Genomic DNA, 17,764 nt, shown 5'->3' with positions numbered 1-17,764 from the left:
ATGTTTAGGGACATACACTGATATGCTGCATTTTGTTGGTTAGCCTTGATTTTTGACTAAAAAATATAGCTTCTTTTTCTTGAAAATCCTCGTTTTAATAACTAGCTTCTCAATACCATTTCATGTATCCTTGCAATTTCTTACAGAGCGACTAATCCCACCAAATTTTACTAAAAAGCTCTCAGAAACAGTAGAAGAAACAGAAGGGAATTCTTTCAAACTTGAGGGGCGTGTGGCTGGTTCCCAGCCAATAACTGTTGTTTGGTACAAAAATAATGTAGAGATACATCCAACTTCCAACTGTGAAATAACATTTAAGAACAACGCGCTACTGCTGCAAGTCAGGAAAGCAGGCATGGGCGATGCTGGCTTGTACACATGCAAAGTGTCAAATGATGCAGGCTCTGCTCTGTGTACATCTTCAATTGTTATCAAAGGTGAGTTATCTTTGCAACCTCAGCCTGTCATGTTTTTCCTCACTGCCTGTTCTATAGTCAGATGTATTTCTTCTGACATCTTGACCAAATAACTTATAATAAGTTATTTAACTGGCTTGCTATCACTCCCTGTGTCCACTAAAAATAGTATTATTTGTAATTTAATTATGTGGGTCATCAAAGTAGGTGTCATTTAGCAAATGGACTCCAGGGGAGAGAGGGGGGTACACCTCATCAACAATGGTACCTGCATAATGACCATTTGTGTACCTAATCCTAAATTGTACCCCACATCTTCAAAATAAAAAACTAATAGGGAAAAAACCCAAATGGATTCATATCTTAGGTTTCTAAAGTACATCCCCAAATTCTCTCAGGTAGTTAGAAATCTCAGCCTACTTTGAAATGTGTGCATAAGTTACATATATGTTTTTATGAAGTATGTTTGCTTCAAAAAGTTTTAAAATAGTTCACCACTGAATATTGCACTAGGGTCACTTATTTATGAGTTACCTAACACAATGAGTTATGTTGCATTCTGAAACTTTCTCTTTTCTAAGTATGTTTCTAAGAGATTATTGTTTATATTACACAAAGCTTTTGGCCTATAAATGAATATTAATTCCAGGTAAAATAATGAAATTTGCCCCAAAAGAAAAAAGATGGGTGGAAAAATGTTGCATACTATTATGGAAGATGTATTTAAATATACAGTCATAGCTTGAGAAATAGACTGTGTTGTCCAGAGCATCTTCTTTATTGGATTCTCTGACTATAATGGCTTCCAGAAAATTATGATACAGAGTTATCAAAATCACTTTACAAACTATCCTTCTAGAGCAATTTGAAATTAATTACCAACTCTGATGATCTGGTTGACTAGCTCAGAGTATCCAGAAAGTAGGTTAACATTATTAATAGATTAATATTACTAATAAGTTAATATCATTGAGTTGTGTTCACTAAAAATTCAAATTTCATCACTCATTTATTGGAATTTAAATGAATTTCATTTTAAAGCACACTTAGAAATGAAAATTTTATACTAAAGTAATGGTTTATATTCATGATGGTTTTGCCATGGGTAGGTAAATACTTTCTATAGAATTCTGAGGCCATTTATAAAAATTTGTTTTAAGAGTAAGTATCAGAAGTTTTAATCTTTGCAGCTACAAAAATCAGTCTTATTCTTCTTAGGTATAGATCTCAGAACATGAACTAAAATTATTACCTAACACCAAGTTGCAAATGGTCTTCCTGTCATGTTACTCATGTGTTCATCACTGGTTTTCAGTTAAATACGGAGCTTCAACTCCTAATTCCTTTTGGCTAAGATTGGATTTTAAGTGCTACTGTAGCTGCAATTAATAGCTAAAGATGAACATCAGAGAAAATCACGTATTAAAATGTGGCCTCATGTATTTCTCAAATGTTGGCTTTCTTTCCCAGAGGGTAGCAATCATTGCTATTCTAGTTGACCAGAATTCCCAAATAAGTCCTTAGCTTTTAAGGTTCAGCAAAAATGCAGCTGAGTGCAGGTTTGAGAGAATCAATAGAGTGCTAGATGGCACAGAAGTTTATAGTAACTGCCAACACACTGTCAGCAGTGCTTCATCAGGGCATAGATACTGGGGCAATTTGTGGGCAGTATGGTGTCTGTACTTTGCTGGTTTTTAAACCTTTATCTTTAAAAAAAAATCCAACAAATTTTAACTACTGCCTTTAGAGGGAAATAAATCAGGTACATAATTTTGTTCTAGTACAGCAACCAGTGCTACCTGTTAAAGACAAAACTGCTTTGCTCTTGGTTTGTTTCTTTTGCGGAATTTAATACTTTTTGGCCTTTATGTTCCTCATGAAAATACCTTCTCAATTCCAGAACCTAAGAAGCCTCCTGTGTTTGATCAGCACCTAACTCCAGTGTCAGTGAGTGAGGGAGAATTTGTGCAGCTCAGCTGCCATGTACGGGGATCTGAGCCCATTAGGATCCAGTGGCTGAAGGCTGGCAGGGAAATCAAGTCTTCAGACAGATGCAGCTTCAGTTTTGCCAGCGGGACAGCTGTCCTGGAACTCAAGGATGTGGCTAAAGCAGATTCAGGAGATTATGTGTGTAAAGCTTCAAATGTGGCTGGAAGTGACACTTCCAAATCAAAAGTGACCATTAAAGGTACAGACACCTCAAAATTATATGCAGATCATCAAAGTGGAAGTAGATTTTTCAAAATATCAGTTATTTCTCACTTGCAGCTAGTCGCCTCATAATTGAAATATTCAGTAATTTAATGGAAATAATTTTAATATAAATTATCTGAAATTCCTCCAAGTTCATCACTCTATTTCTTGAACTGATTTTCACCATATCCAAGAGGGTATAATTAGTGCAGTTTCAAAAAGGATGCTGTAATAATATGATATAAGGTAACTTGATGTCATAGACCCAGAACAAATTTATAAAATCAAGCCTAGTCTAGAAATGCAAAATTTGACACTAATATGATTCTAGTTTAGCCTTTGATAGCTATCACTATATGAAACTGCTTTATCTTCGGTAACCCACCCTCATATAAGTAGTGAGTTCCAGGGTATATATTTGTAACATCGTCAAGCTCCTGATGATATTTTACAAAGAGGGATAGTGATTGTAATAACAAAACATGTCAACGTGTTTTTCAGACAAACCAGCTGCTGCCCCAGCAGCCAAGAAAGCAGCGGTAGATGGGAGACTCTTCTTTGTATCAGAACCTCAGAGTATCAGAGTCGTAGAAAGTAAGTGCACATCATGAAAAGTACATCTTCATCTATCTTGTACCTTTCACTAATGATTTTATTTTGGAAGAACTGATTTTGAGAAATTATACTGTTTATTCATCTGATTTCATTATCCCTTAGAAACCACTGCAACATTCATTGCAAAAGTGGGAGGTGACCCAATCCCAAATGTTAAATGGACAAAAGGGAAGTGGAGGCAGCTGAACCAAGGGGGCCGCGTTTTTATCCACCAAAAAGGCGATGAAGCAAAACTGGAGATTAGAGACACCACCAAAACGGATTCTGGATTATACCGTTGTGTCGCATTTAACAAACACGGTGAAATTGAAAGCAATGTTAACCTACAGGTGGATGAAAGGAAGAAACAAGAGAAAATTGAAGGCGATCTTAGAGCCATGCTGAAAAAGTAAGATCAATAAAAACCACTCACGGTACAAGTCAGCCCTCAGTAGAGGCGGGTTTGTAGCCACAGATTCCACCAACCCCAATAAAACATATTAGGAAAAAAGAGAAAGTTTTAAAAATAATACAAATAAAAAATACAGTATAACAATTATTTAGATAGCATTTGCATTGTATTGGGTTTTATAAGTAATCGAGAGATGATTTAAAGTATACTGGATAAGTGTAGGTTAAGTGAAAATACCATGTGATTTTATGTAGGGGATTTGAGCATGCAGCCACAGGGGTCCTGGGAGGGATGACTGTCATTTCCCATTCACAAAAGAAATCTCTCAAGAAGCACAGGTCATCCACTACAAGATTCAGATTGCTAAAGAACATAAACATATAGACATTTTAACAGAAGCAGATAAGAAACTATACAGCATTGGGGTGGACGTTAGCGATTCATCAGAAACAATTCCTGAACTACCACGAGAAAGTTTTATGAGGTGAATTTTTATTAAGATTTTTAAACAAAGTGAGGCCCAAACGTTACCTGTACAATGACCATTTGTATAACTAACCCTGAATTGTACCCCACATCTTTAAAATAAAAGTTAAAACAAAAAGTAAAAATATGTGCACAATTACAACTAAAAGAAAAAAGATTTTTAAACAAAAGGAAATGGCATAGAAAGAAACCCCAGTATCGTCTATGTTTAAGTATGAAATTTGTGTCTCAATGTATACTTCTTATGTTACAAATGACTTTGTAGATAATTGTTTTAAACATTTTCCATAATTACCAAACATTTCAATACAGTTTATTTTCAACATAATTATTAAATTAATCAACATTCCATTTCCACACATCCTTTCCATGATATTTACTAATTATTAAAGTTTCTCATTGCTGTTTTTATTTTTCCTGATAGTGAAACTCTTTAGGCTCCCTGCTTACAAAGTTTACAGAAACACTTCTTTCATACTTTTCTGTTATAACTATTTTATCAAATTTCTACACTTTGTAACAGTGGTGCTAATCCACCTAATCTGAATCAACTCCACCTCCAAACCCACTTTTTAAGCAATCATTTCACAACTAACATGGTACAAATTAATATTTCTTGAATGAAGAACTGTTTCTCTGTGAGGAAAAAAACTTTAATGACTTTCATAATCTTTGGATGATGATTCTATTAAAAATAAATAGAATACAGGTGATTTACGTTTAATTTTAAATTTCATTTAGGGCTCCAGCCTTAAAGAAAGGACCTGGGGAAGAAGAGGAAATTGACATCATGGAACTTCTCAAAAATGTTGATCCTAAAGAATATGAAAAATATGCCCGCATGTATGGAATCACTGACTTCCGGGGTCTTCTTCAAGCCTTTGAACTGCTAAAGCAAAGTCAAGAAGAGGAGACACATAGATTGGTATGATCCTTTTTATATAGCATCATCCTAAAAAATTCAAATTTGAAACATTTATCATATTTTCTTTGAATTACGAGAATCCTTCAGTTATATGAGATTATTTACTATAACCCAAACAACATCAAGAATGGAAGTTGAATATAGTCATACATAGTCTGTGCATCTTCTAATTCAAATTTTGTTTTATAAATAATACCTATTTTTTTTCTCCTCAGGAAATTGAAGAAGTAGAGAAGTCAGAGAGAGATGAAAAGGAATTTCAGGAACTTGTATCATTTATTCAGCAAAGGCTGTCACAGACAGAGGTAAAATGAATTATGTTGATAATAAAGTAAACAATTTATAATTGTAAGTTATAGAGGAAGGAATAACTAATGTGTTTTAATTCTTTATTCTCCTAGCCTGTCACTCTGATTAAGGATATTGAAAATCAGACAGTTTTGAAAGATAACGATGCTATCTTTGAAATTGACATTAAGATTAATTATCCAGAAATCAAGCTTTCATGGTACAAAGGTACTGAAAAACTGGGACGCAGTGATAAATTTGAAATAAGCATCGATGGTGACCGACATACACTCAGAGTAAAAAACTGCCAACTTAAAGATCAGGGCAATTATCGATTGGTTTGTGGTCCACACATCGCTAGTGCTAAACTAACTGTAATTGGTAAGTTAGAGCTAGAAAAGAGTTATAAAAATCTTATGAGATTAAATTACTGTTGAGCATATCCGCAAGTGATATTGAACAAAATGTGTGTTGTATCGTATGAACAGAGCCTGCCTGGGAACGGCATCTTCAGGATGTGACTTTGAAAGAAGGCCAGACTTGCATGATGACATGTCAATTTTCTGTGCCAAATGTAAAATCTGAATGGTTCAGAAATGGCAGAATCCTTAAACCCCAAGGTAGATATAAAACAGAAGTGGAACACAAAGTCCATAAACTCACCATTGCAGATGTTCGAGCAGAAGACCAGGGCCAGTATACCTGCAAATATGAAGACCTTGAAACTTCAGCAGAGCTCAGGATTGAAGGTGAGTGAAAGACTATGGATGGAGTGATTGTGTACTCATAAAGCATAGGCCCCAGGCGAATGTTGTGTGGACCCCTGCAGCCCTACCATCAAACACACCTCAAAGTGGACATGTGTTCTCCTTTCCAACACATATAACATTCATTCACATCTCAAAATCCACGCAAAGTCAAATGGAAAATATTCAAATAAGTGCCAGTTCTTTTGCATAGTTCTTTTAGATTTTAACCTAGCCTAAGCTATGATTTTTTTAAACAATTATTTCCATTTAAAATCTAAATTCCATAATTCTCATATCTATGATTCTGAGTCCTAGAAAGGACAGGATTTCATGGCTGTAAATCTAGAGGATCTTGGCTAGGAGTTGATGTTTTGTTTATAGGAATTAATCTGACTTCACTGGTATAAAATTATATTGATAATATTAACAGATGTGATGCGCGATTAGCATCTTTTAAAAAAATATTTATTTTGTTTGCAAATCATATTGCAATCTTCTGAATCTCTGAAATTAAGTGAAATCTCAGACTTTAAGAGCAACAATATTCATTTCCTACTTTTCTGGTTGTATGCATTTTCCAAAGACACCCTTGAACTGTACTGATAAAGATTTTGGATATAATAATAGCAGCTACTTTCAGTTATTGGAGCTCATTTTTTGTTGAAACACAGCTATATGACATCTAACATAAGCATCAACTTTTCCGACTTGCTTTGCATTAGTCTGGTTATATTTTAAATGGTTTTCAAATTAAAGGGTCCAGTTGAAAGTATACATCATTTTTTAAATAATTACATGTTTTCATATAATTATTTTGTAAAGAAAAAAATCTCATCAGAGTATTATGATTTCTAAGATGTTCATGGTACTGTTATACATGTAATTCCAGATGTCCAGATAGAATTTTGGATCCTTTACTCTCACCCTTTCTCCTAGAAAACATTCCTGCCAACCATATACATCCACTATGTGTGCCCATATGTAATTAGAAAGCAGGCTTCAGAACTCTAAAAAAAAAAACCCTTTTTTTCTGAAATTTAGAAGTGCAGATTTCCTATTGAGTTTGAAATTATTTAACAGGGAGTGTTATGCATGTTAGATAAACAATCCTAGATCCTGAATAGCAAATATTATTTTATGAGGCAAGACAATTTCACAGAGAAAAAATTGTAGAGTAAAATTAAGTTTGTGTGCCCTCTATTATAAACCCTCTATTTCACTAGCATTTTAAAATGTAAATTGACTTTAAGTTATAAGCTCCCTTTAATATTTCTTTTACATAAATATTTTAAAGACTCCCAGTCATTTCTTTATGCTTTCCTACATTGGTCCTACAGGGATACACTTAAGAATTGGAATACTTTTTACTTATACAAAGAAGAGCATTTTATTTTTATATTTTCGAACTTCTGCAATTGATAAAAAGATGGAGATTTTAAATCTCTGAGAGAAATACACAAAGAGACCCCTTTCTATACAATATTTGACCTCTCTTTGCATTTAAACAGCTGAACCAATTCAGTTTACAAAGCGTATACAGAACATCGTAGTGAGTGAGCATCAATCTGCCACTTTCGAATGTGAAGTGTCTTTCGATGACGCCATTGTAACATGGTACAAAGGACCAACAGAACTGACTGAGAGCCAGAAATACAACTTTAGGAACGATGGCCGCTGCCATTATATGACCATCCACAACGTGACCCCAGATGATGAAGGTAATTTCATTGACAGTTTTTCAGTGAATATATAATTTAACCTTCATCTATTGTATATATTTCTACCCTTGTATACACTCATACTCTGTAATTTTATATAGAATATTTTTTTGAAAAGATAATTTAAACAATATTCATATTTAGATTAAGTTTTATTTGCAACATATCAGGAAACAAAAGTTCCATGATTCTGCTCCGTAGGTGTCTATTCAGTGATTGCTCGACTGGAGCCAAGAGGTGAAGCCAGAAGCACAGCAGAGCTGTACCTAACAACCAAAGGTAAGGACACACCATGTTAAAACCATACTGTGGCCGGGCACAGTGGCTCACACCTGTAGTCCCAGCACTTTGGGAGGACGAGGTGAAAGGATTTCCTGAGTCTAGGGGCTTGAGACCAGCCTGGGCAACTTGGCGAGACCTCTTCTCTACTATAAATCACAAAAATTAGCCGAGTGTGGTGGTGCACCCCTGTAGTTCCAGCTACTTGGAAGGCTGAGACGGAAGGATCGCCTTAGCCCTGCAGGTCGAGGCTGCAGTGGTCGTGAGCCTGCCACTGCACGCCAGCCTGGGTGACAGAATGAGACTCTAACTCAAAAAACAAAACAAAACAGAACAAAAAACACTGCAGGAGGAAGGTTAGGGTTCAGAAACGACCTATGGGATGCAATGTTCACTATCTGAGGAATGAACCAACTGAGACCCAATCCCCACTCCCAGACCACTACACAGTATGACCATGTAACAAACAAGCACCTGCGCCCTTGAAACTAAAATAAAATGGAAAACAAACCAACACAGCAGTCTTTGAAACGATCAACTTGTCATGTCACTTGGAAGTACCCTTCCATGTCATATTCCTCACTATGTAATTAAAAATCAAAGCAATAAAGTACTTCAGTTATAAATATTTGCTACTTTATTTGTTCTGATTGATGAATTGGTACCTTTGAAGTACTGAAAGAAATGAATGAGATTTTTCCATCCACAATGATACAAGTATATTATTTTTCTTCTTTTGTAGAAATCAAACTTGAGCTGAAGCCTCCTGGTAAGTTTTTTATTTTTTGTTTTTAACCCATTCTTGTTTATAATAAATTCAGCATAAATCTGTAAATAACAGAAGTTACACTAAAATGTATAAAAATATCATTTTCCTTTTCAGTAAAAATATTTCATAAAATTGTTTTCAGGAAAAGAATAAGATGTTAAGTTTTGTGAGTTTGGGAAATTAGAGGTAATAAGGTCTGATTCTAGAATCACACCAAATAGTGTGGCTGTAAGATGAAACAAATTTTTACAGGTAATAAGCTTGCCTATATGGATGCATTCAAAATAATACTAATACCTTTTTGTCTGTGTGTTAGATTTTGCCATTGGAAATGCCTGACAATCAAACATATCTTAGTTGTTTAAGATATATTCATGGCAACAGGTTTTCACAGACTACATGTTATTATTGGCTCAACCTTTCTTATTGTTTGTTTTCTTCACCGATTAAAATTTCACTTCACATCCAGTCATCATTTGGGTTTGAAGCCGCCGCTTGATACTGACACTTTGCAGATGTAGTCTGATTATTCCTATACATCTCCATTTATTGACGAGGATCATATTTTTTTGGTATTAATTGGTACAACTGACTTCCAATCAGTTAGCTCTGGTCTAGCTCATAAAAGGATAATTAACCTAACATATAAAATAGCTGTGCTTGCAGTCTCTCTCTTCTTATCATGACATGTTCTTTTCCAGATATTCCTGACTCCAGAGTTCCAATCCCTACCATGCCTATCAGAGCAGTACCACCAGAAGGTAAGACCCAGCATCTCGACAATCTGGGCTTGGAGCAGCAGTATTCTACCGCTAGGAGATGACCAATGCCTGAACCACAGCAGTCAGAGCAGATCCTTCCATGTCATATTCTTCACTATGTAATTTAAAAAATCAAAGTAATAAAAGAAGTTCCAGTTATAAATATTTGCTACTTTTATTTGCTCTGATTGATGAATTGATACCTTTGAAGTACTGAAATAAATGCATGAGACTTTTCATTATAATTCACATAAAATAGGAAACTAAAACACGTTCCTAACGATGGCCTTTATTTTCTTCAGAAATCCCTCCTGCGGTTGTTCCTCCTATCCCTCTTTTGCTACCAGAACCCGAAGAAAAGAAACCACCAGGAAAACGTATTGAAGGTATTATATGTCATCTATCTAAATGTCAAAATAAGAAACTTTCACTGTGGATGACCTGGAAAATGTTGCTTAATACAACACATTCGCCTCTAGTGGTCAAGATGTTGAATTGCCTTACAAATGTAAATTATTTCCTCTAAAGATTTAGCTAATTAAATGATTATGACCTATGCTTAAAACTCTGAAAATCATCAAGCCAAATATGCTTAGTATTAAAATATTTTATTTCAATGTAATCAATTAAATATTAATATAAATTTTTGAAAATATTTTTCTAACAACTACGTATAACCAAAAATAGAAAAACTGAAGACAATTTATAGTACAGCTTATGGGAATAAATCAAACTATTTTGGAGTCAAATTGCAAATTATATTTTGCTGTTTTTTTCTCAATTACAATATTAACTACCATTTAAAACTCACTATTTTGTTGACAAAAACATGATTTAGAATATCTCTAATATACTTGATTAAAAAAATAAGAATAAGGTCACTAATAAAGAGCTCTTAAGTGTCGCATGAAATTGAGCCTCTCACACATACGGTAGAGAAGTTGTACTATTTGTGCCTCAAAGTTGCTCAACTAAATCAGACAACAGACTGTATGGGACCTTCTAGAAGTATGAGGAGTTCAGAATTGCTGCCAGAAAAATGTCTGCATGTCAAAGTCACATTTTTCATAGTCTAGCCACTACTACTGTAGTAGTTTCAAGAGTTTGACATGTTAGTCCCCCTACAAGTGGCATTGAATGCTTGCGATATTATTCAGCCAGCCTCAGAGGAAATTCAGTTAAGGAACTTCCAGTTTTGTGACTCACAGAATCTTGGTAACAAAAGAAGCATTTTTATGATATATCGGAACATATTTAAATATATCTCATCTACCTGTGAGAGCAGGGAGGAATAAAAATCAAAAATCATAAAATAGATTTTCATTTTTGTTTCTGTTGTTAAGAATAATAATTTATCTTAATGTCCTTTGTTTAATTTGTTTTTTGTATGCTAGTGTCAACATGGCTAAGTTTGAGTATCCATTGTGAAACTTGAGAAGTTAAATCATATTGTAAAAATTAAGAGTGTTATTTGTTCATGAAAACTAGAAGCCATAATCGAGTATGATTAGGAACGATGATCAAGGTATAACAGCAGCAGCAACAAAAGAAAACTCCTACAATACATCATATATAGGATTTAATTATGCTAATCCACTTATTATTTTTCCTGACAAATTTAGTGCTCATAGCTAAGTAAAAAAAAAAAAGATCAAAATGTGTATTGTTCTACTTAAAACTGAGATTCGTTCTCTATGCTCTTAAAATGATAACTCTTAGCAGGCATAAAATCAGTGAAGATGCAACATCACAGTATATATTCCATCTCTCTCCAAAACAATTTTTGTTGCATGCTAGTCCAAGGTCTTTCTGAAACAAATATTTTGTAATAATGTGTAGAGTCTTGTTACTATCAACATATGAAAAAAAAATGTCAATAAATCTCCTAGTTTCCCGAAAACATTTTGTTACTTACATCTGACATCTATTTTTTTAGTGACCAAAAAGGCTGTGAAGAAAGATGCCAAAAAAGTTGTTGCAAAGCCCAAAGAAGCACTGCCTACAGGTACTCTAATTAATTATTCAAAAAGCAGCCTTCATGCTTTTTTTCTTGGCAAAAATTGTTAAATCCTAGAGGATGGAGGAATGGTAAGAGTTCGCAGTCACAAAACGATACCTCTCCTTTCACCCACTTTCACCTTCTTCTCTGACTCAGCACCCCCCCTCTCTTCTCAAATTCCTTTTTTCTCCCTTTTCTTTCTCCTGTCCTCCTGCACTCAGTGGCCACACCAGAGCATTCTTGTTTTCTCTGGATGGTGATTTAAAGAAGGACTTGCCCTGTAGTCCAGCAGCTGGTCTTTTTATTTTCTTTTATTGTAAATTGACAATTTATAATTATGTAAATTTATAGAGTTCAAAGTGATGTTGATGATTTATGAATACAATAATTAAATCAAGCTAATTAACATTTCCATCACCTCAGATTTTTGTGGGAAAAATATTTGAAATTTACTCTCAGCAAGTTTGAAATGAACAATATACTATTATTAGCTATATTCATCACTGTGCAATGAATCTCAAAAAAAAAAACAACAACAAACTTATTCCTCCTGTCTAGATGAGATTTTGTACCCTTAACATCTCCCATTCTCCTCAACTCCCAGCCTCTGTAACCATCATTCTACTCTTTATGAGTTCAACTTTTTGAGGCTCCACGTACCAGTAAGAATATGCAGTATTTATCTTTCTGTACCAGGCTTATTTCACTTAGCCTAATACTCTCCGCTCCTATCCATATTGCCACAAATGACAGAATTTCCTTCTTTTTAAAGGGTGAATAGCAATCCACTGTATCCATATATGCCACATTTTCCTTTTCCATTCATCCATTGCTGGACTCTTAGGTTGTTTCCGTAACTTAGCTATTGTGAATAGTGCTGTAATAAACATGAAAGTGTCCAACAGCTGGTCTTGATCAGGTCCCTCAATGGAAGGTCAAGAGTTGGTGCTAATTTCAAGAGACCACTCCAGTTCAACAAAGGTGCCTTCCGGGTTTACCCGATCCAAATGTGAAAAAGAAAATTTGAAGAAGAAATACTTCAAATTTGATCCAAATTTCAAGAAAAAATGCTTTTTGAAGGTGGATCAATTCATAACATTTTAATTTTAATATACCCTGGAGGGTTTTAGAAAGACAAGTGGATAACTAAATTTAAACAAATAGTTTTTAACCCATCCAAGATCAAATGATAGCAACCCCTAAAAGAAGGAGCATGCAAGAGCACAAGGTATCATTCGTCATTCAGACTTTTCTGATTGGTCATTTGTGAAACATTATGGAATAGGAAGAAGCTCAAGAAACATGGATTTCATGTACTTTCTAGTTAATAATTGAAAAAGGAAAACATGCATTAAATTTTAGCATTGGACATATTGAATATCCTCTTCATGTTTCATGTTAAGTCAATCTAAACTAGAATCAAATATTGGCCCTTTTGCATTTTTTAATATGGCACTGCATAGCATTATGCAACACCTAACAAAGACACACAGGCTTAGTAAACATTAAACAATGCATAATCTAAAAATAAACACACATTTTTATGTTTTTAAAATTCCAGAGGTTGTCAAGAAGCCCCCACCTCCTACTACCTTAATTCCAGCAAAAGGTAAATAAAGAGAAATTATTAAATCTTTTTACTTTGTTTATTCCTGAGATTTGTACTTCTGCCTTTTATTCTTATTTTTAAATGTTAGGTTTTCAACTTATTGTAAAACTGTAAAGAGTTTTTATGATATACTAAGTTTATCATTAGAAATGTGGCCATAAAGAAGGATAAACATATGGACTTCGCAGCAACTTGGATGAATTTTGAGTCAATCATACCCAATGATCTATCACAGAAACAAAGAACAGAGTACCATATGTTCTCACTCATAAGCAGACCTTAAACAATTATAATGCTATAAGAAAGGGACTGGCAGTAGTGGAAAACTGCCAGGGGAGGGGGGTGGGATTGGCAGTTGTGGGAAACTGCCCAGGGTTGGGGGGGGCACACTTCATCAACAAGAGATCCTGCATAATGAACATTTGTATACCCAACCCTGAATTGTACCCCACATTTAAAAAATAAAATTTAAAAAAGAATTTTTTAAAAATTAAAAAAAAAGAAATGATGACAATTTTATATGGCTCCTTTCCCAGGAAAGGAAATGTGGGCAGAGCTTAGGCTGCATTAGTGCCATGACCACAGGAAAGAAGCAGTGAGAGCAGGAAAGGGAGGGGTCATCCTTATTTTTTAAATTGTAGTTAACACAAATGTTAAGGATCATGTAAATAATGAGAGCCCTAAACATCTTTTTACATTTGTTATATTAAAGCAACTAATTTGATTTGGTTGCCTAATTTTACATGTTGTCTTTATGAAACTTGACTAAAGGGTCTTATCCAATAGTCAAAAATGTGGGTTTAAAATTAGAAATGTGTTTGACAGAATAATTGGAACTTTTAAAAAAAGGTTAACTGCCTAAGCATCAAGTATAGATTCCATAAAATTATCAGCTATTAAACTATTCCATGGGAAGAAACTAGGGGTTCTGCAAACTAGAGCTCCCATAGAACAATGGAAGGTGTGTCCACTTGGTAATATTTATAGAATCCATTTTTTTCTCTGCTGAAAAATCCTCAAATCAAGAGTAAATGCACCTTGATACTCTTTATTATGTTCTACAAAAATGTAAATAGAACTACTACAAAAAAAAGAAATTATCAATAAAATACTGGGATCTGAAATATTAATATTGTTTGACAACGTCGATTTTTGTTTAGGGAAGCAGATAGATAGATGTTATTAATATGCTAATATGAAGTTGTTTATTTATTTTAGCTCCTGAAATCATCGATGTATCTTCTAAGGCTGAAGAAGTAAAAATAATGACCATAACTAGAAAGAAAGAGGTTCCAAAAGAAAAAGAATTTGTGTATCAGAAAAAGAAAGCAGTCCATGAGGAGAAGAAACTCTTCATAGAATCTTTTGAAGAACCATATGATGAGCTGGAAGTGGAACCGTACACGGAGCCATTTGAAGAACCTTATTATGAGGAGCCAGATGAAGACTATGAGTACAAGGTAGAAGCTAAAAGGGAAGTTCATGAGGAATGGGAAGAAGATTTTGAAGAAGGGCAAAAATATTATGAAAGGGAAGAAGGTTATGACGAAGGGGAGGAAGAGTGGGAGGAGACTTACCAAGAAAGGGAAGTAATTCAAGTTCAAAAGGAGGTCTATGAAGGTATGTATACATTGGATCAATTTTTCTTCTCTTTTCCTCAGTTCATTATATTTCCAGTGCTATGAACCAGATTTGTAATTTACATGAAATAGATGAAATGGTCTTAGATATTTTTTAAGGTTAGAAATTTCTTAAAAATTCTTCAGAGTTACTTTCATGCTTTGACATTATAAACTAAAATAATTTAGTAGTATTTAGTAGTAAATTCCAATTTCTAATGTGGAAGTTCAAGTTTTATTTTCACTGCCTTGTTGCATCTGTGCTTGATCTTTCTTTAAAAGTCAGCACTAATAATCATGTTAGCAATAATGATCCTCAACACAATACTTCACACAATTTTATATGATCCTTACCTTATCTCATTTGCGATTAACACAGCCTAACAGAACTTACCTATTTAAACCTCCCTTCTTATTCCTGTGTTTTTATTAAAGAATCACATGAGAGAAAAGTTCCAGCCAAAGTGCCTGAAAAGAAAGAAGCACCTCCTCCTAAAGGTAAGGAGTTGGAATTATTCAAATAGACCAGAGCATCAACATCATTACCATGGCTTGTTTGGCAAAGATGTATAAATCAGCAGTTCAATCCAATAGGCACAACTTCTTCTCTAAGCTTTATTGTGTCAATGAATTTTTTTCTTGAAAATTCTATCTAATTCATTTAATGAGAAAAGGTGATAAAAAGATTATTATGGTAAGTTTAAAATAAATATAACAAAAATGCATTAAGAACAGAAACATGTGCTTACAGTTTAAAGCACCAAACTTTTCTCTCTCTCAAAAAACCACATATATATGCATATGCGTATGTGTGTATAAACATATATATAGACAGAGAGAGAATTTTAATAGAAATCCTAAAAGTACTACAATTTCTTTAAAATGCTTGCAGTTATAAAGAAGCCAGTAATTGAAAAAATTGAAAAGACTTCTCGAAGAATGGAGGAAGAAAAAGTTCAAGTCACCAAAGGTATTATCATTTGAAGCATTTCTAGTACCATGTACACCAGCCATCTGTTTACTGATATATACTCACATTAGTTATTTATATAATCATCTAAACAAAGATAGTTTTACATTTTGTGCAAAGTAATAGTCTTCAAAATACAAATATATTTGTACATATTTTTAAAGTACCTGAAGTTTCAAAGAAGATTGTTCCACAAAAACCTTCCCGGGCTCCAGTACAGGAAGAAGTTATTGAAGTGAAAGGTATCATCTTTGTCTTTCAGCTACAAGTTTTGAACATTTTAATTTAAGTGTACGGACATGTGTGCATATGTTGCTAAGTAACTCACACATCTGAAACCACTGAAAAAATGCAGATTTTATATAATGCAAATTTTATGTTGAGTTGGACATATGTATAACATAAGTAAATAATAATATTATTTATCTTCGTTTCTAGTTTTGCTTTAAAATTAGATAAATTTTTTTTGTTTCAGAAAGGTTTTGTGCTTAATTAGTAATTTGCTAACGTTACTATGCAATGCATTCCATTGCATATGAATAAACCCTAACAGATTTGGAAAAGCACAACATTGTGTGTGAAGAAGTTGTGTCTATTTGATTCTCATTTGATAATGTTTGATAAAGGCTGCATGGGTTGTTCATCCCTACAGATCAAAATATGCTTTCCTGTCAATACTGAATTTATTCTCAAGCTTTCATAATAACCCACTCATTTTGTGTCTAAAGAGTTAAATTGAGTGTACATTCTATGTGATTGATCTGATGTCTTGTCCTAGAAAAAGAAATACTAATGTGAAATACTCTCTTTAAAGTACCTGCTGTGCATACAAAGAAGATGGTTATTTCAGAAGAAAAGATGTTCTTTGCTTCTCACACAGAGGAGGAGGAAGTGTCAGTCACAGGTATAAGGCAAATTGGAATTTGGGGACTCAAATGGAAGGGTTTCAGATGGATTTTTTTCCCCCTCTTCTTCTTATCTAATTTGTGATCATGTAGGTATGTCTGTCTCCTTGTAATTCTCTGTCATCTTTTTCATTTCATGTTTGTCTCTGTTTTAATTATTTCTTTGTAAATTACAATTACCACCCACAGTTTGTCATATCAGTAATCAAAATGTACATTTTTTTAAAGTCCCTGAGGTACAAAAGAAAACCATTACTGAAGAGAAAATTCACGTTGCTGTTTCCAAAAAGATTGAGCCACCACCTAAAGGTATTAGTAATTCATTCTAAGCTTAAAATCTTTAAATAAAAGTTAGTATAAATTCCATAGTAAACATTTACGTTAATATTAAATAATAGATTTAGACACATAGTCAACAGACCTACAGCCGCTAAGTACAAAGGACATGATGGGAATACCATAAGGAAGGCACGGGAGAAAGGAAAAAAATTATTGGAAGCTCTATACTCCAATTCTGAGAGCTTACAATCTAGTGGCCAGTTATTTGAGACTACATTGTCCTGGAGCCAGTTCATACCACCTCACCAAAGCCCCTGGTTAAATTTCCAGGAATTTTGCCAGTCAGTGGTTTTATATAAATTATATAAACTTACAATTAAATAAATAATATTTTTAAAATGTTAACAGATACTCAAAACTCATTACCTCTTATTTTACTGCATTTTACCATTGTTTCCATCTATTGTATCTGTGTGGTGGCAATACTATATCATGTCATGCTACTGCACATTTCTTTCCAAACCTGAGACAATGAAGTCACATTAGTAGCCAGGTTGGGAGGGAGTACTTATACTACCATGGAAACTGGAAGTTTGCAACCACTATAGATCAAGTCTCCATCTGCTCTTTCCCAAACAAACTGTTAAACATTTAAGGTACTCAAAAAATCTAGTGCAATTATTTTCATGCATTTGCCTTCTAAAGTTGCCAACAAATTATCTTCAAAGTTATTGATGCTCCTTAAAAGCCGGTTTTAGAGGAACAGGCACTGGCACCTTTGAGACAGGGTTGC

The 17,764-nt window shown here is 34.0% G+C and overlaps 1 protein-coding gene across 6 annotated transcripts in view; it reads left to right on the top strand.

Moving 5' to 3' along the window:
- TTN (titin) overlaps nucleotides 1-17,764 on the top strand; it is a 275,101-nt gene that overhangs the window by 98,096 nt on the left and 159,241 nt on the right. For 3 of the 6 annotated variants that reach the window (XM_021711034.1, XM_008055342.2, XM_021711036.1), the window contains 21 exons: nucleotides 147-437; nucleotides 2,317-2,604; nucleotides 3,111-3,203; nucleotides 3,327-3,612; nucleotides 4,843-5,026; nucleotides 5,242-5,331; nucleotides 5,428-5,695; nucleotides 5,803-6,063; nucleotides 7,572-7,781; nucleotides 7,983-8,060; nucleotides 8,803-8,829; nucleotides 9,531-9,590; nucleotides 9,893-9,976; nucleotides 11,527-11,595; nucleotides 13,151-13,198; nucleotides 14,417-14,818; nucleotides 15,253-15,315; nucleotides 15,710-15,787; nucleotides 15,952-16,029; nucleotides 16,602-16,691; nucleotides 16,921-17,001. The exons of the other annotated variants lie outside the window; for them this stretch is intronic. In XM_021711034.1, the coding sequence (XP_021566709.1) occupies nucleotides 147-437; nucleotides 2,317-2,604; nucleotides 3,111-3,203; nucleotides 3,327-3,612; nucleotides 4,843-5,026; nucleotides 5,242-5,331; nucleotides 5,428-5,695; nucleotides 5,803-6,063; nucleotides 7,572-7,781; nucleotides 7,983-8,060; nucleotides 8,803-8,829; nucleotides 9,531-9,590; nucleotides 9,893-9,976; nucleotides 11,527-11,595; nucleotides 13,151-13,198; nucleotides 14,417-14,818; nucleotides 15,253-15,315; nucleotides 15,710-15,787; nucleotides 15,952-16,029; nucleotides 16,602-16,691; nucleotides 16,921-17,001 (3,129 nt within the window). The remainder of the gene's footprint in view (nucleotides 1-146; nucleotides 438-2,316; nucleotides 2,605-3,110; nucleotides 3,204-3,326; nucleotides 3,613-4,842; nucleotides 5,027-5,241; nucleotides 5,332-5,427; nucleotides 5,696-5,802; nucleotides 6,064-7,571; nucleotides 7,782-7,982; nucleotides 8,061-8,802; nucleotides 8,830-9,530; nucleotides 9,591-9,892; nucleotides 9,977-11,526; nucleotides 11,596-13,150; nucleotides 13,199-14,416; nucleotides 14,819-15,252; nucleotides 15,316-15,709; nucleotides 15,788-15,951; nucleotides 16,030-16,601; nucleotides 16,692-16,920; nucleotides 17,002-17,764) is intronic. 6 annotated transcript variants of the gene reach the window in all.

The sequence above is a fragment of the Carlito syrichta genome, unplaced genomic scaffold (assembly GCF_000164805.1).
Source record: "Carlito syrichta isolate Samal-C Ts95f unplaced genomic scaffold, Tarsius_syrichta-2.0.1 Scaffold301826, whole genome shotgun sequence".
Lineage (NCBI taxonomy): Eukaryota > Metazoa > Chordata > Mammalia > Primates > Tarsiidae > Carlito > Carlito syrichta.
The sequence above is the reverse complement of the archived record's forward strand: the minus strand, read 5'-3'. Positions and strand labels throughout refer to the sequence as shown.